At 38.0% G+C, this 22,855-nt stretch overlaps 1 protein-coding gene across 1 annotated transcript in view; it reads left to right on the top strand.

Moving 5' to 3' along the window:
* Positions 1-6,889: 6,889 nt before the first annotated feature.
* Positions 6,890-22,855, top strand: part of RANBP3L (RAN binding protein 3-like) — a gene marked incomplete at its 3' end in the record, with an annotated part of 31,597 nt that continues 15,631 nt past the window's right edge. Inside the window, exons 1-12 of the mRNA XM_010294804.1 lie at positions 6,890-6,899; positions 7,863-7,939; positions 10,279-10,315; positions 10,910-10,987; positions 13,324-13,398; positions 14,042-14,166; positions 14,534-14,637; positions 17,939-18,023; positions 19,158-19,257; positions 20,392-20,522; positions 21,461-21,581; positions 22,171-22,313. Of these exons, the coding sequence (XP_010293106.1) occupies positions 6,890-6,899; positions 7,863-7,939; positions 10,279-10,315; positions 10,910-10,987; positions 13,324-13,398; positions 14,042-14,166; positions 14,534-14,637; positions 17,939-18,023; positions 19,158-19,257; positions 20,392-20,522; positions 21,461-21,581; positions 22,171-22,313 (1,086 nt within the window). The remainder of the gene's footprint in view (positions 6,900-7,862; positions 7,940-10,278; positions 10,316-10,909; positions 10,988-13,323; positions 13,399-14,041; positions 14,167-14,533; positions 14,638-17,938; positions 18,024-19,157; positions 19,258-20,391; positions 20,523-21,460; positions 21,582-22,170; positions 22,314-22,855) is intronic.

Here is a 22,855-nt window from a genome sequence, read left to right as displayed (position 1 = left end):
GTTAAATCCCAAGGAGGAATGCTGTACAGGTAGGTTTTGTTGGCTAATATCTTTTGCATGTCTCCTGTGTTCCCCCTGCAAGGAGGTTTCTGAGGAATGGGATAGACACAAACAATGTGCCCAGTTGGTATCAGTGTTGTGGGTGATGCAAAACAAGAGCTTGGCTGGCTGTAGTTTCTTTATCGCAAGTTTTTAGTGGTAATCTGTCAGGAATCTCCAATTTGTGTTTTAGCTGAAGGAAAGACACTACGAGATAGCGTATGTTTGGGGTTTTACTTGTAGAGCACCCCAAAGTGGTCTCTCCATGTTTCTAAGAGTGTTGACTCCCCTGCCATTTAAACTGTCTGCAGCTTTCCGAAATGCTGGGCCTGACAGCTGGTGGGAGCAGCGCAGCTTTCCTGGCCCATCCTGCCTTGCCCTGCACACCTGGGCACTGAGAGCAAAACTGGCCCCATCTGGCTCCTCAGAGAGATGTCTGACTGCAGAGGTGGACAGCAAAATCCTTTATCATCTAGGTAGTGAGTAGGGCCACAAATTGAGAATGATTTATATGAAATTGCAATAGTAACATTTTTTGAGCAGATGAATAAAGAAACAAGTGCTAATATTAAGGACATTTTGCAGATGATGCCACCAAGCATTTTTTACCACACAGGTTGATGAATGAACCCAAAAGAGCAAAGGAAGCATGTGCTTTCAAGGTCTAAACCTGATGCTATGACTGATAGAGTGCTTGGGCTAATTTATGAGTCAAACAGCCTTTCAGTTTGTGCTTTGTGTTGAGCACATGTAGTCCAATTCACTTACATGCCTAAAATTTAAGGATGTGTGAGTGTTGTTGGATCATAGCCTCATTACCTGTATAGTTCAATTTCTGCACAAAAAACCTGAGTGTTACTTCCATGCTACTTTGTAGGGATTTATGAAATTTAATATTGGTACAATGCCCTGAAAATGGTAAAGCTTTAAGTGCCTGTGAATTTTACTGCCCTTGCAGTGAATATTTTACAGGCTTTTATGATAGATTAAAAATGCTGAGCACTGCGATGTTGGAAGTTTCAGTGTTTATAAAACAATTTTGGGGTACATACTTTGGTACAGTCCTGCTGGTCTAGCGACATGGTTACTCCTGTTATTGCATCAATGCTAGAATTACATTGTAGTGATGAGACTCCCAAAAATATTTTCTTCACTCCAGTGTTTGAAATAAAGCCAACTGGGTTTCATTTCTCTCTCGGAAATTGTGTTGAGGTATTGCTGGGAGGCGGGGTATTGTTTTAATGCTTGTTTATATCTTGCCCATATAAAGACAAGGATTGTGCTCTACAGAGATGAATGGGTGTGACATATACTGTATTTATAAACACTTTTGTAGGCTGTCAGCTGAGTTTCCATGGCTAAAGAGAAGTATGTTAATTTTTAGATCTCAAATGGCATGCTGTAAACTCACAGTGGAAGCTAGGAGTAGTAAATGGAATTGTTTGGGTAAAAGAACCCTTCTCACACTGATCAAGAAAACTGTGTTTAGGATCTGTAGCATTGAGAAGAGTGACTGAAGAGAGGGTGAACAGGCCTTAAAAAGTTAGGGCACAGAAAGAATCCTTGCTCTCATAACTGGTCTCACTGGTGACAATGAAATTATTTATGTGGGTTATGAACTATTTATATGACAAAGAATGTGCATAATTGGAATCTTAGCAGTACAGTAAAGCTGTCCTAGGACAAATTCTTCCAGAAATTTTAGTCTGCAATAGTCAGTTGGATGAACTTTTCCTTTCCTCTTTCGGAGTATGATTAAAACAGAAACTCACTGTTTTGACAGTGTACTCTCTCGTTGATCCAAACAGTGATGCGTGAAGTTATTTATCAGTTCCTCAAACTGTATTTACAGGATGTGATCTGAACCCAAGATGAGCAGCATACACTTTGTATTTAATACAGAGTGTTTGAACAGTGTGCAGTGCTATGTTCAGCAATCTCTTCATGGGCCACTGAAGTAGAGTCACTTCTGTGAGCAAGCACAGCCATGTGGCCAAGTTGTATATGTCTAAGTTCTCTAAAATTATCTACAAGGTTGTTTTTCAAAAAATGAAAAGCTTTGTCCAAGATTTCATCTCAATATACTTCAATTTCATCTCAATATTGGTTTTGGACTAATTATTTAGAAAAATTTCTACTGAACATTTTTGGAAAATCAGGATTCATGAGAACTTGTTGCAAATTATACTCTTCAATAGAAGAGTGTTCTAAAAAAAAATTTCTATTTGATTACAAGTTTAGAAGTATGACTAAGATACTGAACTTGAAAATTCATTGCCTGTACAGCAGCATGCATCTCTGGTACCTCTGCAGATAGAAAACTTTTCTGATTAGCATTGGAGATTTGACCAGATTAAAATTTCATTTGATTTATGACCCTATTTAATTTTCCCATTTTTAAAAAATTGGTTACCAATTAAAAAACTCACCATATACGTATAATGGATTTAGATGCAAATGAATTAATCTATCTGGTCTCACAATGTCTTAGCAAAAAAAAAAAAAAGAGTATAAATTTGCTTGGAAGATCCTGCCACTTATCATTAAAACTGATCTTAATTTTTAAGGGGGTTGTCCTAGAAAGTACTGAATATGCTTCATAAGCAGAAATCAAAAGTGTGAAGAGAATCTGGAAGTAGATTTCCAGGTCCATATTTAGAGTCTTAAGTAAGTGACCTGATTTTTCAAAGGTGCTGAGCAGTCAGCCATCTGTGTTAATTCCACCGGAGTTCTCAACTGCTCAGCGCTTCCAGAAACAGACCCGTTACTCAGGATCAGCAATGCGAAATTTTTAAAAGCTTTTTATGTACATCTTAAAGTTAGTCAATTTTATTAAGTTGGGTGCCTAAAGTACTATTGTAGGACACCCCCATTTTGCCTTGTGTCACCTTCCTTATTTAAGTTTTGGCAGAGGAAAGCCTGGCTTACGTAGTGAGGTCACTGAGAGACCTGTGATGTTGGCTGGCAGCCTTGTTACAGTCTTGCTTGGCTGTGAACTGACTGTTGATGTTGCAAAGTTCAGTGAGTATTCGTCAAACAGAAACCACAGTTCTCTTGCAGGTTTGGAAAATCCTGTTCTTAGCCAAAGTTTTTTACTATTTTTTCACCTCTTTCTAGAGGAAAATGATCCAGCTTGGGAAATACTGATGGATGTCTTATTGTATCAAAAACCAGAAACAATATTTAAACATGAGTCCGAGCTTGGATAGCAAAGTATTTTGTTAATTTATCCTACTGCATATTTCCTCTATATGTATTTCTCTTCTGCCTGTTATTGCAGTTGTAAATATCTGAAGTATAGGTAGTTTTCTGTGTTTTTGCAGTATTGAACAAAAATTGGTCGTATTAATACATGGTTTCACGCTGATGCTACTTGAGGCAACGACAGGTCATCAGCTAGCATAGTAAAAATAATTCCTTTTATTTTAAATGAAACTGTGCTAATTTCTGGATCTGTGTCTTCCACTTACATGCTAGTCCACTGTTGCTTTCTTTTTCTTCGTGTATATTGCCACAAAATATCAGGCACAATATTTTGTTGTAGTGTTTTTTTCAAGTAGTAGTTGTAAACAGCATATATTCATAAATGGCAGAGGCAAAGCTCTCCCTTTTTTGTTTTTCCTTAGTATTTTAGCAATGTAAAACTACCTCTGGGCATTTGCAACTAAAGTTGCGGTAAATCTACTTTTCTTCTCAACATCTTCCCCAATTACAAGTTCCCATCTAGCTAATTTGTATGTGAAACAAACAAAATAGCAATGTTATGTGCAAGGATTTGTTGTTACTGCTTAACTTTATTTGGTTTGAGTTCTATGACTTGGGAACCAGCAATCTAAGCTGTACCATCAAAATACAGAAGTGTTTCTGCTTTTGTTTTTGCAAATTACAGCAGTAATATACAAAGGTAGTGAAATTCATGCTATAGCATATCACAGCACAGAAACTTTCTAATACTATGTCACAGCCTTATCTTTTCATAGAATAAAATTATAATCTGATTATAAATTTTCATGTAGTAGTTTTTATGTGTTCTGTAACACTTAGTAGGATGTTGTGAGAGAAAGCTGGATGCAATTAAAAGTTTTGCAACAGTGACATTACTTGGAGATAAAGTCTTCCAGAACCTTATTTCTTTTTGAGAAAATGATCCTTGATTAAGAAGTTCTTTTTCTTTTTAACTGTGTAAAGTAAAAATTGTAGTTTCTATTTTAGAATCAAAAGTTTTCCTATGAGGTGCAAATGGGACTGCTACAAAAACCAAAGAGGTAGAAGCTGTTACTTTAATTTAAGGAATTATGAGCAAAAAGTTATTTTTTTACAAGTCAGTTTTTGTTTTCAGTGTTACATCTTTGTTGTCAGTTATGAACTACTGGGTGGGGTTTTTTTCCAGGTTTTCTGTAAAGGATTCAGTTCTGTAGCGAAACCAATCTGAAATATCTGTTTGCAGGATTTGTAGTCATTTGTAAAGAGCTATAGAAATAATATATAAAGCTGTGGGAATTGTAGAAGGTCAGGCAAAATCCAGTGGATTGGCGTTACGCCTTTGAAGAAATTCTCTGTATGAAACTGTTGAAAGAAACATGGGTGACATGAGAATCCTGCCCCCTAACTAGCCAATGACAGTCAATTGACAAATAGAATAAGAAACACTTATTGCCAGCTCTGTGGTGAAATATTTAAAGAACAGTTTTTCATACGGCTTTCAGTTAAGCCCATTTTTAGAACATAATACAAAGCAGAAAAGCAGAACACCATATAAAGTGTCTAACCTTATATTTTATAAGGTATTAGGTTAATTTACTGGAAAAGTAGTTACAACTTTCTTCAACACTAACTGTTTACCCCCTGAAGAAGGTATTGTCTGGTCACTGAGCAGGAATTAAAAAATCTGGGTGATGTTGCCTACCTCTGACAGCACAGAAAGCCTAATTCCTTAAACATTTGCTCAGTTTCATAATTAACTAAAGGGGATCACTAACCAATGACATCAATTTGAACAGAACATAAATTTGAATGAGAAAATCAGTTTCTGTACTTCCTTTCTATAATACTGTACATTGCTAAGACTGCAGGAGAAAAATATGATTCACGTGTAAGAACTAGAATTGCTGTCAAACTTTGATGTCTGCATTTTAGCACTTTAATGAATATATAAAATCAGTTTGATTTTTAGATTTGATGAACACTCACAGCTTTCACTGGAGTCAGCCATCCTGAGTGATATAAAACCTTCTACTGTTATTTTTCATAGATGTAGGTTCCTAACTTTAGATAAAAAAATGTGAAAGTATTTGGTATGAATATGAATTTAAAAGTTTTCAGACTTCTGGCAAGTTTGTTAATGGTTAAGATGCAATAGAATTTATTTTCTTTTGAATCTGAAAATATAAAAATTAACTGTTTAAAAGTCATAAGTGAAAAACTTTTATTCAGATCACAAATTCCTATCTTGCCCTCTTAAAGATTTGAGGGTTTTTTGCTTCGCTTTGGGAGGAATAGAGCCACAGCACTGCCAGCCACTTTTGACGTATGACTTCAGGCATATGACTGCGGGAAAGCTGGAGAGAGATTTGGGCTCACATTCTCTTCCCTGTGTCCTTAGCCCTGAAACGTTAAGGATCATTTATCTCTTTTCTGGTCAAGATGGAGCAATAATAACAACAACAGTTCTAAAATTTCCAACACCATTGATGTCCTGCTTATTTTTTAATGTATATATTTTGTGAAGTTTCTACAGCTTCAGGGAAAGCAATAGCAATAACAGTGAAGAGTGGAATGTCACAGCAAAGGCCGAAGGACCCATACACCTCATGGACAATGCTGGCTTTTGGGATACAAGCAAAGCCGATGAAAGCAATTTTACATTAGTTGTTGCATGTCATTCCGACTAGTGCTTCCTAGGCTTAGGCAGCAGCCAGCAATTACTTCTCCCAAAATGCCCCTGTGTCTTTTCTTTCCAATGGAACTCTCCAAGTGCAGTCTCCGTCTGGGCACACGACCGACCATGATCTGCCAGCTGCCTGCACGTACAGTGCTAGGCAGAGCGCCGAGCAGAGGGAAGGCGCGGGGGTGCGCATGCGGGGTGACCAGAGCGGAGCAGAGCCAGCACCGGGCCTGAGAGCTGGGTGCCTTCCCTGCCGGGGAGCTCAGCTCATGGCGTGTTAGGTAGCGCTGCCGCTGTGCGGCAGCGGAGGCTGAGGCCAGGAGGCCGTGCAGGTGAGATCTCAAGCAAAGAACTGGATGTTTCCAGTGCGTCTTCCAGGCAGTGGCTTATTTTGAATTCCGAATGCAGCAAACATGAGGCCAAGACCTTTCCAATTCAGCAGCTTCAGGGGAACTGTAGTGAGGAAAAGAGAGCCTAGTCTGTGGTGATGATTCATGGGCAGCCAGACGGGTGCTGAGTCTGGACTCTTGGCTGAGGCTGGTGGATTATTCCAGTCCCTTCAGCCAGAGGCAGCCCATTTGGCAGGTTTTTCTGGTAACTTTTCCAGCAGCCTCTTTTATCCGCAAGTACCAAGCTGCTGAGGACTGGAGTGGCCCAGTCTTAACCAGGCAGTAGCCAGCCTCCATCTGTGTCCTGTTGGTGGTGAGGAGGAGGGGCGGCTCCAGCCCACCCCATTCCCGTCCCTCCATGTCTGCGTGCACCCGGCCTTGGCTGCGCCTGCCTCTTCCCCGGGTCAGTGGGGCACTGCCTGGCTGGGTGCCGTGCCGCTGTGAGCAGAGGAGGGTGCGGAAGGGCTTCTCCCTCTCCCAGCATACAGCCATCCGCCCTGGCAGCGGCAACCTCAGTGCAGAAAAGGAAGGAGAGAAATGCAAAGTTGCTCACCAGTGCTAAAATTAGCACGTTGACATGATTGTGGGTAACTCCTTGGTGGTCTTGTGTTACATCCACGAGTAATTCTGCATTGCTTTTTCTGTTAGGATTAGCTGCAGATATTTTGTGTTTGAATATCTGAGAAGGTTAAAATCTAACTGGAAGTTGATGCGTAGGATACATTTATAGTTAACACAAATATGTTTTTAAAACTCTGTTGTGAATGGCCTGATTGAGGAGTGAAGATCTTACTGATAAGCTATGTGGAATACATTTCAGGAATTGCAAAAAAGTTTTCTTGATTGGGTAGAAGCAGTACAGAACCGTAAAAATGACAAATAACAGTGGCAGTATCAGCAACCTCTGAATAAATCTACTGACAGCAAGAAAGTTTTCCCTTTGGCTCAAAAGCAGTTGATGGGATAGATCTTTTATATTTACTGTAATATTAAAATATGCATATTTATCTTTAAGAGGTACCATTATACCCTAGCTTCACATTTCTGTTGGCAGCCAACCAATTATGAATTTTTCTTCAGGAACTTCTGGGTTTTAAACTACTACTGGAATTTTGTTGTTTAAATATTAGTGAACATTCTGAATTCCTTCGAAATCCCTACAGCCTTTTAACTCCATCAAAATCAACTCTGTGATAGAAAATCAGTTCCTTTTTCACAGCAATTCACTCTTTGCTAATTCCATGCTTTGGAAAAATAAATGTACTTTTAAAAATATTGCTAACTTCTGAACTGTGAAAGGTACTGTGGAGAATATGAAGGTTTCTGTAGTCATGCTTTAATTTTTGAGTACAAGTCCTTTTTTTTTTTTAAAAAGAGACAGGAAAAAAGCCTGTTATATTGAAAAAATTGTATTTCAGTGAAATACTATTGTTTATGTGTGCTACTCCCCTCTAGTGAATGCAAGTGGAATTGCTCCATCTCATGCCATGCTATGGACCCTCAGCTGCAACCAGATCATGGAAATGTGAACTTTTTTCTGCTTTTTCTAGTACAGATAAACCAGACCTTCATTGCAAAGCATGCCAAGTTTGCTAAATTCAGTCCTTTGCGCACACATAATGCCCAAGTAAATACTGAATCACAGAATCACAGAATCAGAATCACAGAATCGTTAAGGCTGGAAAAGACCTTTAAGATCATCAAGTCCAAACATCAACCCAACACCACCAAGCCCCCTAAACCATGTCCTGAAGTGCCATGTCTACACGTTTTTTGAACACTTCCAGTGATGGTGTCTCCACCACCTCCCTGGACAGCCTGTTCCAATGTTTGACCACTCTCTCGGTAAAGAAATTTTTCCTAATGTCTAGTCTAAACCTCCCCTGGTGCAACTTGAGGCCATTTCCTCTCATTCTACCACTAGTTACTTGGGAGAAGAGACCAACACCCACCTCACCCCAGGCCCCTTTCAGGTAGTTGCAGAGAGCGATAAGGTCTCCCCTCAGCCTCCTCTTCTCCAAACTGAACAACCCCAGTTCCCTCAGCCGCTCCTCATAAGACTTGTGCTCCAGACCCCTCACCAGCTTTGTTGCCCTTCTCTGGACACGCTCCAGCAACCCAATGTCCAAATACAAAATAAACTTCAACAACAGAAAAACCGTATTCGTTATTACTGCTGTGTCTGTACATATCACTGAATTTGAGTAATAGTTTCATGTTTGTTGCCCCAGTTATGTACACACAGCATTTATTTTAATAATGTTTCCTTTTTTCTTGATTGGTGAATATATATTTATTTAGCAATTTGAAAACCTCCATGATAGGTTAATATTTGCTTTATTAAACCTTTAAGTAATTGTCATGGTTTAGCCCAGGACAGTAATTGATACCGATGCTAGAGTGGTTTGGGTACAGGTAGGTGTGCAAGCCAAGATAAAAGTATCAATCCCTATATTTTTACATGGACACTCTTGTTGAACAGGTAACATATAACAGAGGAAGCCAGTGTTATAAAAATGCTATGTACCTGATAAATATTCTGCCAAATGTCAGTTAACAAGGTATCATGTGTAGGATTTCTGTGGCCAAAGGCCAGTCATATAGCTCAGTAGTCACCCTAGTCTGTCCTTATCACCCATGGAGAGAAATATATGCATTTAGGTCTCCATTCATCTCCTAACGTACACAACTAAAATACGCTTATGTTCAGAAGCTGATTTTTTCTATTGACTGCACATTACAGACACTTTAAGCTAGCATGAAATGAATCCTGTATGTGGTGGTCTAAAAAAATCTATTTGCGTCTGCTTCTTTGCTCTTTTATTTTGCTACTTATTGGCATAATAAATGTGTCATTAATTGGTGGTACTGGCAAAAACAACTTCTGCTTTCACACTGACAACCAAAGTTAGTCCATTAGAGTTGTACAGGCTGTGAAGGTCTCATTCTTAACAAAGTAGCCCAAAGAAGTAATGTAAGATGTAGGAGTAGTGAACCCTAAATCAACATAAAATTTGATGTGAGGCAACTGTTTGCTGAAATACATTTCATAAGGAAAAAAAAAAAAGAACATGGATCCAAAGTTGTTCTGTCATACCTAAGAAATGCAGAGGTATGCCTGAAAGTAGAATTTGCTCTATGGAACTTCCTATGTTTATATATCATACTCGCACATTAAGACTGATACTATGCATTCACTTACTTACCTGAAGCCTAAAGAATGGGAAGTGTGAATGTAGCCAAGAGGTCAAATGTAACACATTTCCTTGTTTGCCTTTTGGGATCTTTCTGCTTTTCACATCCTTGCACACTTCTGAGAACCAAAGCTGCAGTTCACCCTTGTTCTTAAAGGATGGCAGATGTTGTTTGTGAAGGCTAAAAGCACTTTTTAAGTAAAAGAAGTGTAAAAAAATATGATGCGAAATTCTGTGTCATCTAGTTAGTCAAAACTCACACTGGGATTTGTGGACTCTAGGTTTTTTTGTTTATGGACTGTGGTGTACATCAGTGCAGCTCTGTATTTTCTTCCTTTGTAGCAAAAGGATAAATTTCTGTTTGTTGTTGCACAGCACTTTGAGAACTGTGGTTGAGAAGTGCTATTACATAAAGTAATAAAAATTATCTCTTCTCTTTTCCAGAGAGATCAGTGCTTGCCCAGCCGACATTTGTTTTTGAAAAGAAGGACCGTCCTTGGAAAGTAAAAAGCATTTTTTTTCCCCCCCCCCCCCCCATAATTGATAACAAATGCTGAGAAATTAGGATTCTATAGACAGTCATCCTAGCAGTAATAAAAGATTTTAGCCCAGGTTAAGACCTGTAATAAATGGTCTCAAAATAGAACAAGGAAAAGTAGAAACAAGACTCCTTTCAAATGCATATAAGCTAGATTGATATACTTTGTGTCCTGGTCTAGAAAATGGCTGTTCTATTCTCCTTGACCTTTCCACACTTATATTTTTTTTCCAGCGGCCTGCAGAAGACCCAGTTTGCAAAGCTGAAAATGGTAATAACAACCTCATTGAAACAGTATAATTATACACTGGATTATTCATAGGCCTGACCGTTGCTTGTGAAAATAGTGTTTGGACCCTTACTTTGTATGAGCAGGGACAAATCCCTCTTAGTAGACTGACTATGTGCGTTGTAGAGCCACCTAGTATGTCCTAATGTGTAAGTCCCTGTCTTACCTCAATAATTCTTCCATCTTACCTCTCATATTTATCAGAAAGTCAAAGTCCAGAAGCCTTGAAAAGTGGCCAAGTATATTCATCAGCTGTATGAGCTCCTAGCTGCCCTTTTCTATTAGTTTAGGCTAAATTTCCATTCTTAATGCCTTGTGAGCCTGTTGGCTCTGAATTGATTCTAAGCCCTTCATTCAGGTTCTCTGAACTTAGTGGAAATAAAGGCTGCTTAGGGCTTTGCGCCAGGTGTTGACTGAGATTCCAAAGTCCTTATCCTCTTAGGTACTGCCTTAAAGCTGTTGCTGTAACTCATTCGTAGAATTTATTGTGTTCAGGTTTTAATTCCGTATCATAACATTGTGATGAAATTTCGTGCCAGCCTGTCCCTGCAGAACTTTATATTTACTTTTCTCTAGATTTCATTAGTTGTTCCAGAAAGCGTGTAAGATCATCATCTTTTACTTTCCAGAAGTCTGACTCTCAGTCTAACACAGGTATGACATTGAGCTCCGGTCATGTTTTAATTACAGTAGTTCTGTATTCTCATCTGGTAAAGGAGAGAAGGAATTTTCCTGTCTAAGAAACGTTTCTGCACTGTAGAAATGCTGCAAGTCATGAAAACTTAAACATTGATGTAAACTTGCTGGCAATTTCCAATAAATCCCTTTTAAAGTAAAAATATATTAATTCTCCATACTTAGATAATATTACATAAAGTTATGAAAAATCTGTATATTTCATATCATTTCCTTGAATTGCTCACACAGTCAAGGGAGGAGGAGGGCTGGAAAGGAATGAGATTCCCTGGTTTGTAGAGAGATCAATGTACCCTGGGCAATCCCTGAAAATGTAAAGCAGTTTCTAGAAGGGCCCCTCCTTCCATCCAGCCAACAGCTGACCTGGAAGGCCCTTTAAGGACTGTATATTGCTTCCATGGGAAGCACACGCAAGTCACTGAGGTGATTGTGCAGAAGGACTTACCTGTTTTTCACAGTGTTTATTTAACATAGGAATGGGACCAGAAAGTTATTTCTGAATTCAGGCATTAATATGTGTACACTATATATTGTTTTATCTAGTCCTGTGACACACCTGAATGTAGCTAAGAGGATTTAAGATAAGCTAAGTTTGGTTTACTGTGAAATATATACTGAGATCATACACAGAAACTCACAGATACAGTAGAAATTTTAGGGTATGCCTATACCAAAAAAAAAGCAGGGTGCAGGTGGAAGCTTGAGTGTTTAACCTCTTGATCGTCCATGCTGCTTAACTGATAGCTCACTCCCTGGTTCTATTTTGAACCTCTCCAACTGGCAGTCTCCTAGACAGAACTGTTATAGAGTGGACTAGCCATAAGCAGAGTGCCTGAGCCAGGCTGTGCCACTTGGCCACAGAGAGCTCTTCAGTTCAGCAGTATAGGCACAACCTAACAGTCTACTTCAGAAAGCTGGTAGTTAGCAGATAATAATTTATTCTACTGCCAATGAAGGCTAACACTAAAATTAATCTTTTTTTTTCCAAACAAATTATAATTTTAGTCTTTTATGCTTTCAGATACAACTCTCACTCTGAAAAGAGGGAGATCATCTTCCTTTACCATCCTTCCAACATTCCCTCCCTCCCAGCCAGGTAATTCAAAAAAAAAAAAAAGAAACCAAAAAATCCCAATAAATATTTATGTAGGAAGGCAGGTATTATCTAAGATAAAGAGGTATACAGAAATGTTTTTTCTGCAGGACAGAGTTTGAGTGCATTGGACTAGACTGGTATTTGGACAGGATAAAGGAATGTTTTAGGAGGAGGACTGTCAGTTCAGTAGAACAAATGTTTTTTGCATTTTTTTTAGGGAATCCTGCAGTGCTGAGGAGGAATCTTTGAATAATTTGCAAATAGGCATTTACACAGCGTGATACAAATCATACTTGAAAAAACAGTAGTTTTTTGTAGTTAAATTACATGAATTAGTTTGCTTGCAATTTAATGGTGATGGCTCCTGTAGCAATATAATTTTCTATCCTAGGAGCCTGTCTTCCATCTAACCAGTGACCCTGGGAGTATTCTCCCACTTACTACTAACAGGAACAGTGGAGTGGTCTTAAATCCTAGCCTATGTTACTTACCAGAGACAGATCCTTGACAGATGTTGGCATAAAGGATTTCTAAACAATCTTAAGAGGACACAACATTGTTATAACAACAAACCACACTCTTTCTGCAGTGAAAAAGTAGTGACTGATTGTAGAGTATCAGCTGTGTCATTTTACAGGACGTGGTACATGGTTGCCATCACTTCCCAGCTGATGTTTGGTATCTTTGTTAGAGTAGTGAAAGCATCAGTAGTGCACTGCCATCATTATACTGTTACGAAGGCCTTTTTATCAGAACAGGGCAGGGCACATTTATTTATTCCCAGGTTCTTGGGCCTCATTTACTCATCTTAAAAATGTGTAAGACTGGACCAGATAGCATTGCCATTTCAACAGATTTTACAAACCAGCTGCACCTGGTTTTCAAAGCTGAAGAAGGACTTTATGAGTTTAAAATATCCATTACTATACAAAAAACTTCTGTCTCGGACATAGCGAGAAAACCCACGTTGCCTTCTGTGCCTAAGTCTACCCACCTGTAAAATGGAGACAGTAACAGTTATCTCGGAGATCTTGTTTAGGTGGATAGGTTGAAATATTGCTCAGGTACTACCAAAATAGGGAGGGGTTACAGAAACATGAATTAATAATTAAAGTATGTTTTAAAGCTAAATAATAGTTTTAAATAGTTTTAAAGCTTCACAAGCTCATTATTAAAGTTTAAATTCCTTGCTTTGTAGTAAAGAAGAATAACATATTCATGTCCTCAGCTCTTCTTCAAAGAAACCGTGACTTGATCAAAAGTACAAAAGAAGGTAACTGTCGTTGCAATATTTGCTCACTGTAGTTCCACAAAGACATTCTTAACAGATAGAGAAGACATAAAAATGACAACTCTTCTCTATGCTGAGTGATAGGCTAAGTATGAGGATCATAAGTTATTTGTTTGACAGTGTAAATACCCTGTGAGCTCTGTTCTGAGCCTCTGCTCTGAGTACTTAATTCCTGAGTGGACTGAATATAACCTTGAGTAGTGAAATTCCACATTTCTAACTGAATAACTCTGCTCCTGGAGAAGACAATGAAGAACCTTCTTAGCATCTGCAGGTGCAGGATTAAATCTGAAATACCAGAAGACAGATCTAACACAAAGCAGTAAATACAAGTATGAATATAAAGATATATTTAAATAAATCAATACAAATATATTTTATAAATATAAATAACTGTATTTTTGTATACAAAATTTTATTGTGTTTTATTCTGAATGGATAACAGGGGTTGGTGTCACTGCAGAGCTGTATAGTTTAGAAGGGATTACAGTGTTTCAGAATACGTACAACAAATGTTATTTAAATATGCTTTGAAGCTTTCAGTTAAAGAGGCAAGACACATAGGTATGAATAAGATATGAAGAAAAAGTCTCTGTTTAAATATTTTATCTTTGTATTTTGCAAGGGTCCTCATCACAAAGTCAGCTGCGGAATGTCATTAGACCTGCCATTTTACAAGCCCCAAAAGCTGTGACCTGTCCTGAAAATCCTGTAGTATCTCTATTAACTAAGAAAGAAGCACATGTTCAGGTAAAAAGAAAAGTAATTTTACTGGCTAATATATGTTTGCAGCTCAAAAAAAAAAAAACCAAACAACCAAACAACAGTGCTGTTTTAAAGGAGTTAACTATTCCACTGCATGATTTTCAAGAAGGTTCCCATATCAGTTTCAGTGGAATCGATGGATCACTGACATGGTGTGACCTGTTAAACTTACGCTGACTGTGTTTGAAAAAACATCTCTTCTCTGCAGGCTGTCTCAGCTTTCAGATATCATGGTTCTGTGGGCAAATCAGCTTTAGGAGTCTTTTGGATTTTTTACAAAGTAAAATTTTAGCATTTTGATTAAGGCCACTGGCTTAGGTCTAATTAATTGATCAGGTCTTATTATTCCTAGCTATCTGAAGACAGCTCTTCTTCCCCAGTTGAGAATTCAATAAGTTCCAAAACAGCAGTGAGGTCATCTACTACCATGAATCTTGCTAGCCCGAAAACAACACAGTAAGTTTTTATTTATTATATTTCTACACCATTTTGTCACTTGGCCTATGTCGTGTGCTTTTGTCGTATATGTCTAACATGGTACTAAGCCCATGCTACCTACACCCACTCAGTGCTCACTGGTGTTTGAGTGTGGTGCCAGGGTTTGTGGGTACTGACATGAACTCTGTATCCCATAAGAAATGGACTCCTGCCGGGAATTAATCTCTGTGGGGCAGTTTGTTTGTAATTAGAAATCCCCAGACCAGAAACTATTTTGGTTTGCCATCTCATGCAGCTTTAGCAGTTCAAAATACATCCCAGTTTTGAATGTTTGAATCTTTGTGTCCCTTTGAGGAACTCTCTTCTGATTGCATAGCTGCTGAATCTATAAACAGATGCAGAGAAACTCAGGAATTACCAAAATATGTCAGCATATTGGACACAGGAGACATGGAGAAAACCACGCAGGACTGCTTTGTAAGACAAAGTCATGCTGTGGGTCCTAACACTGCTTGCACATGGTTGATGTGGATTATTTACCTGGAAGTTGTGAGCCTCAGGAATACACCTGAGATTAGTTATGATAAGAGTATGACATTTCAAAATTGCTAGGGTAGACAGATAACACAGTTATCATGTTGCCTACTTTCCCCCTCCCACCCAAAGAAGGCACAGAACATGTTAAAGGCAAAGGAGTCTATTCCAGTTTTCTTCAGGGCTGGGTGGGCCGCAGATAGAGCTTCCTGCATAGAACATTTGGGATGTACAGTGACAGGGTTCTGAGGAGATAAGGGGTTTCTAGATGCACAGGCAACTTAGATTCTTAATCCTTACCAACAAGAAGAGCATCATTAGAGAGCAGATACTCACTGTGATTTTGGAAGAGCTAGCCTGTGCTTTTCTATCACAATTAAAGCTGTGATGATGCCCTGTGAGGACAACATGGAGCCACACAGCAGGCTGGATTTTTAGGAGATTCAGAATGATGGTAATGCACGTACTAGAAAAGCTAAAGGGAAGATGGTATTGACTTCAAAATCAGTTGGTATCAATATTCCGAGTCTGTTTACCTTCGGTCACCTGCACAATATCTAGGAAAAGATAGGTGACTGGCTTTCTCTTGTGTAGTAGATGAATAGAGAAATGCAATGCAGTGTTTCAGTGCTGACAAATTACAAGACTTAAAAGTGCTTATGGTATTTCTTTTCCTTTTCTTTTTTAAAAGAGGAATTGCTAATCTGCTTGGGGTAATTGTGCCTCATAAATTCTGTATATCACAATTGTGGTAAATCTTGGTTTATTTGACAAATTGAAAACTAATGTAAATACAACTAGGTGCTTACTGGTCTTCTGAGATTGCAGGGGAGTGTAAGTGCCATTCTTCTGATTCGTATTAAGTGACTGATGCTTTAAAATACTTCAGTAAAATCTTTTTGGCATAGCTTTTCTGTCCTAGATAGCTTGACAACAAGTATTCAAACAAACAACTTTATAAAATCCATATACACGCTAAACGATACTGAACATTGCAGCCAGACCTGCTCATTGCTAAGAAAAGATTTTTTTACACTTGTTTTTAATTATCAATCAATGTGTAACAATTGACATTTATCTACAAAAAATAAAATGCAGAAACTCAACAGCAGGGACTGCTGCTGCCTGCAAACGCTGCGCTTACTTTCCCTCCTCTTCCACCTCTTGTTCTCTATGTGATGCGGTTCTGTATAGAGATGAATGAAAATGCTTTGTTAGCCCTCTGCTGTTGCTGTCCATGTCCCAGGAAACTACCAACAGTTCCATTTCCTAAACTGGCTGTAGGAATGTGCTGAAAAGGAGAAATCTGCAGTTTCTTGAGTCTGATTAAAAACTTGGAAAGGAGATTGTGTTCTAAGTGACAGAAATATCATGCTGGGAAAACACAGGCTGCTGGTCATGTATTCAGCTTTGCACAAGTATTTGCTTGGAAAGCTGCAAGGGTTCAAGGGCAGCACTGGAGCTGGCAGCTGCTCAGACCCTTCTGGACACTTCAGGACAGTACCTGGATCTACTCCCTTTCCATAGTCCCTTTCCAGTATCTGATCCACATTTCTCCTTCTCCCATTCTTCCTTGTTAGTGGTCATACCCTGAATTCAGTGTCTCTGTTTTGTATCTCCATGGCAATGTCATCCCTGGTACACTTTGTTCTTGTCCTGCAGTAACATAAGGGTATTGAGGTTTTAAAAAGACTCTAAGGCTAGCACTTCCAGTTAACTGTCTGGAAAAAGAAAGATCCTGCACTGGTTACTTTTTCATTACATTCCTGAAGGTAAAAAAAAATCCATTTTGAACATTATTTCTTTGAGAAAAGGCTCTAGTTTCTGTTTTTCAGGTCTTATGGAGTGCTATCCTTACTAAGTTGCTACTGGAGCAGATGAGATTTCAGAATAGAAAGTAGTAAGTAGCAGATGAGATTTCAGGATAAAAATTGATCACAATTCAGTGAATTTTAGTGCGTAATTTTCCTAAGGGTAAGAACTCATTAGTTTAAGCACACTTCAGGTTCATGGCCAAAATGGTTGGTTCGTGGCCAAACACACATATGAGAGGCTTCAAGGCTGAAAAAAGATGGATTTTCTGATTTCTTACTTATTTGTTCTTAGTCTTAGAAACACATCAAGCATAAGAATGTTAAGGAATATTTTTTTCCTTAAGTGGAAATAGCTATGGAGATAGCTTGTACTTGGGAATTCCTTCACCTTATGTGAAGATATTTCAAGCACACTGTAGTTGTGAACACAGTTTTTAGAGGCAATCATTGACCTTCTGGCAACAAACCCAGCTTGTTAACAGGAATATCCTCTGCATGACATATGTGGTGTTAAGCCCTCCCAAGGGTGATAAATGATCTGGAAGAGCAGATAAATGATGCTGAAGTACGCAGTTTGTGAAGAACATCAGATCGTCTTCTTGCCAAGTCGTCCTGGAACAGAAAAAGACAAGAACCAGGATGGTTTTGCCTTTGCCAGCAAGAGATGCAGTGATTAAGCTCTACAGATAGCATGAACAACTATAAGATTTTCATTAAAAAAAAACAACAAACCAGCAGCAGGAACAACTTCCACACAAAGAACTTTAAAGGACTTTTCTAGTGACTTTTATAAAAAATGGACCCTTAAAGTGGCTATGTAATTAGCAGGTCAAATCACATCTCTACTTATATTAGAATATTCTTGACTGTAATCCACAAGTGATATATTATTTACAAGTTGTGACTATGTCACTATTTAAAAACACATTCACATTCTTCTCTTAAACTCTTATGTTATTTTGTTCCCACAGAAGTCAGTTGTTTGAAGATAGAAGTGTACAAAACAGCAGCAATTCTGATTTTGTGTTTGGAGAAAACATGGTTGAGAGAGTTTTGGTAAGATCTGTAAATGCTGGCAGACTTTTTATCAAGTTTAATGTACTTAGTAAAATTTTTTTCAGAGATTGGTTCTTTCTAGCTCCTCCTGTTCTTTTAAAAGATGTGAGTAAATATGATTCCAATGACTGTTGAGGAGAAAATATCTAAATATTTGCTATAGGAAGGGTAGGCATCCCTATCTTCCCCATCCTCGATAAGTACTCTAATTACTAACCCATACCAGCATGCACTTCTTCTGTTTTGCTCATTTTTTGACGTTTCAGGTCAAAAAGGTTTTTTTATTTTTTCCATGTAAAGTGGGACAGCCACAATATGAGATAAAAGAGTGCGGTCCCCCCACTCTAATAGTTTCCATCATAACTGTTAAGAGCTGGGAGAAATTAGTATGAGGGGAAAACTGAACAACCATCCTAGATAGTGTCCATGTTAAACTATATTGTGCATGCTGTGAGGCAGCTTAATGAATTGAGTCCTGAAGGAGACTCAGACAAAAAGGGTTGAGGTTTTAAAGGGTTCCCAAGTTGAGGACTGCACCCTTTAAAATGGAATTGAAATTCAGTTTCTAGTAGAAGTAGAATGAAAACAGTATGCGTATCTGCCAGTGAAAAAGCTTAGCAAGCATAGGTCTGGGTTATAACTTCTGACTAGTATTAGTTACAAAGCAGGAATTGAGCCACTGGGCATTGTCAGGAGACAGAAGCACTTATTTAGACATGCCTAGGAAACTTTTATCTGCAAAAACTGAAGGTCATGGGGATTTTTAAATCCTCTTAAGTTAAGTTTGTGGTGTCAGGGAATTTTAAACTATTCTTCTGGGGTTTAAGTGCTTAAACTGGAAATTAGCTGGTACTTAAACATCTAAGTCTTTAAGTGGATTTAAATCCTAGTCCAGGATCCATACAAAGAGGCCATTCTTCTTGGTGGAAGAATGATGTACCGATTTTATGATAAAAAAAATTACTTCCACTAAAGACTGAAATTGTATCATCTAAGTCAGTTTTTACTCTTAAGATATTACAACTGCTAATCTTCAGCCTAACATGCATTAAACAATTCAATCTACTGTTTCACATGAAGTAACATAGCCATTTTATTTAAACAGGAATTGTTATTTCCCCTGTTTTTTTCTAGAGTCCTGAAAAGCATCCCAAGCCGCGTAATGAGGCTGATTCATACAAAGGAGAAATAACATCTATGTACATAGACTTTTTTCATGTCAGTCCACAAACAAGTAAGCATAGTCAGCAAACAAGTACAGTTAGCTTTATTATTGTATGCTCTGCTCTATCTTAGAGGATGTCGAGTGGTGGTCAATAATTTTCGGCTATTCTCAAGTTACCCAGTCACTAGTACACTTGTGGCACGTGCCAAAATCTGTGTTCAGAAAGCAGCTACGGTTTGGTTTATGACATTTGAACTGGACTAACTTCAGAATAAATATGTTACTCAGGAAAATATAGTTTTACTTTTTCTCTTCTTCTCATTAATATCATCTCATCATTATCTATTATAGATTAATATTATTTATTATTTGATAAAAATGCAGTGAACTTTGTGGATGCCTTTTAGACTGCAATTTTTAACTACAATTTTAAGCTGTCCGTTGCTTGTACTTTGTGACTGCTCAGATAAATTACTTTGACATATTTGTAGCCCAGTTGTAGAATTGAAACTTCTATACAGACAGACTTGCAGGGATTGTTTGTAACTCTGGTGTGAGCTTTTCTACTAGGCAAGCCATGTAAACGTAGGCCGAGAGGGAATCCCAAGTAGGCCCCTATCTTGAGCCCTCTTGCCAAATTTTGCACACCTCTTTACTAGTGGATATATTGGATCCTCTTACTTTGTATGAACATTCTTACAAGTAAAAAAAAAAAAAAAAGCCTTTGGAAAATGTATATCGTGTATAGATTATGCAAATATAAAAAAATTTGTAGCAACATAGTTCCTTTCAAATTTTCTCCTTTTGTGTTCCTGACAAATATTCACTGTATATGCGTTACTATTCTGAATATTTGGACATGTGTCTTTTATTACTTATTAATCTGCACAGCAATATGACAGACCAGTTTAATTTGGAAAATCAACTTCTAATTACTTAGGGCTTGTTTCTTCAAGCTGTCTCTTGGGGCTTTGCAGAGAGCCCTGGTCAATTCAAAATGAGCCTAAACAGGTGAGACATTTTGCAGCATTCCACCCTTTTTCTTTTTCTCATCTTTTCACTGCTTTGGCCAAAAACGTATTAATAACACTAAATCAGACAGCACAGGGATTATTGAAGTCACAGGCCATCCTATGAGCTAGTTTTGTTGTCCTGAAAATACTGCCCATACAGAAGGGATTTCCTTTTGTTTTTCCCCTACAGAAATGGCTTTGTTGAGGAATGCAACACTAATTGACTCAGCAGCTGCTTGTATTTCCAAGCCAGTGGAGAAAATCCTGTTAGATAAAGTTGACGTTGTAACTGGGGAAGAAGCAGAACACAATGTATTACAGGTGTGTATTTCAAAAAGCCTTGATGGTGAGCAATCTTGTTGTTGAAAAGAACATCTAGATCTATTACAGATTGCAGCAATCTGAAAATAACTTCAGTTTATATTTTAAATTTTCACTTTTTTAAGATATGCCTCTGCCAACCCATTTTTCTGTAGGCTGTTATTTTCTTTTTTCATATTATATCTGTTCATTTTATAGTTTCTTTCAGTAAGTGACTGCTTCAGAACTTCATTCTACAGTTGTATTTTATAAGCATCTACACAGTATACCAGCAGTGACTAAAAGTTCAGAATTGGAAGTGATTTGAGCAAAGATTTTTGTGTGACAAAACTTTTTTGGGAAAAAAAGCAAGCAATGCATTGTCACAGTAGTAAGTTTTATAGTTCATCTAAAATTCTAATTATTTTTCTGGCCCAGCAGGACGTATCGTGCTATTCTTCATCTTCAAACCGTTATTTTCTCAGCAAATAGCAATGACATATATGATTTAAAATTCTTAACATCGAAAGATACATTATATTATCATTGATTAAATCCTCTGTCTTGTCAGAACATGAACGTTTTGCTCTCTTTGGAGCAGTACTTTCCTAGTGATGGTACTGGTATCCTGGGCTGCATAATTCTAATGAGTGTAGAACGCTTGCAACAAATTCAGCTTTGTTACTGGGTATCACAGATGAAGAGTTAATGAAGATGAAATAATTGGAAAAAGTAAACTGGGATTCATGCTGAATGTTTTCCATGACTAGCAGAATGTTTAGCACAGATATGGGAGCCATTTCATTTTAAGTAATAAGGGTCATATATGTGTATATCTATCTTTGTATACACGCATATGGATGTATTAAGAGCCATATCAAATCATTTAAAAACATAAAGTTTTAGAACCAATAAAATTAACATTGGCTGGCAATTCCCATCATGTATTTATTTTTCAGATCAACTGCAAGCTCTTTGTATTTAATAAGCTTTCTTTAACCTGGACTGAAAGAGGCAGAGGATCCCTGAGGCTTAATGACACTTCTAGCAATAAACATGGAATGTTGCAGTCAAGGCTAAGTAAGAATTAAATAACAAAGTGACACATACACGAAATGCTAAATAACTTGTACTGTTGCTGGACCGAATAAATTTATTTGAGAATCTTTAAAACTGAGTAGCTAGCTTTAGTTAGGTCAAGTTGCTGAGAATCTTTTTAACATAGTCTGATAAAGTTGGCTGTGTTACTGACTGAGGCACTGGGTATTTGTCACTCCGTGTGTACACTCACGCTTGCATATGTGCACTTCTACTGTAGTGTATCGTTAGCTCAGTCATCAGTCTGACAGTTTGCTCTCTGTTGATTGTGCTTTTCCAGGAGCACTCTTCAAAGTCACTTCTGGAATGTTGTTTTTACTGTGCTGTCATTTTTTGTACTGTACTGCACAGTTTCAGCAGATTATTTGCTTTGTATGCCAGATGTATTGAAAAAAACTAATACATTTTGGTATTTTAAAAAGTAATTTAAAAAAATCTCATGTCAGATTTTAAACCAAATTAAAAAGAGTAATTCATGAAAATACTAGTTGTACACAAGAGGTAGAGAAAATGGGTGCAGTAAAAATTAAGAAGGTTCCAATGACTTACCATATAAACCTTCTTATTTTAGTTATGCGAAATCAAGGCAGCTTGAGACTGATTCTCAACACCCGACTCTGGGATCAAATGGTTATAAAAAGAGCAAACAGAAAGAGCCTGTGCTTCACTGCAACAGACCAAGAGAACCACTCTGTTCAAGTATTTCTAATTCAGGTAAGCAAAAGATAAAAACCTCACCCAAATCCCCATTTCATCGAGGATTCTGAAGACTTCCTGAGGCTCTGGTTTTAGCAAATGGCCTTTTATGCTCTGTCAGGCTATGCTTTGCTTGGCTGTTACATGCCTTTTATTATTAAATGAGTTAGAAGTGCTATCCCTTGGTATGTCACAAAAAAAGGTGTGAAGATGAGATGTGGCCTTAGGACAGACATTTCCAGACTCTTGTTTCATGTACCGCTGATGGAATGGATATCATTCCAGAGTCATATGCAGCAATTACTCTTTCTTACAGAAGCAACACTGTGAGAATTTCTACACAGGTATTCACATATTCTTAGTTAGTTACTTTGGTACAATGCAGCAGCTTTCTGCCACAGTTATTGACACTGTGCTTGCAATAATCCATCCCATGTAGGAGCTCCATTTCTCAGCTGAGGAGAACACAGATTTTGTGATGTCACCTTACATAAGACAATAGTCTTGGGAATTGTGGTCTGCTTTACCAAGGGCTGAGAAGTTGAGGATGGAAATGTGGT

This window comes from Phaethon lepturus, unplaced genomic scaffold (genome assembly GCF_000687285.1).
Source record: "Phaethon lepturus isolate BGI_N335 unplaced genomic scaffold, ASM68728v1 scaffold11809, whole genome shotgun sequence".
Classification (NCBI taxonomy): Eukaryota; Metazoa; Chordata; class Aves; order Phaethontiformes; family Phaethontidae; genus Phaethon; species Phaethon lepturus.
This window is presented reverse-complemented; position numbering and strand designations above follow the sequence as displayed.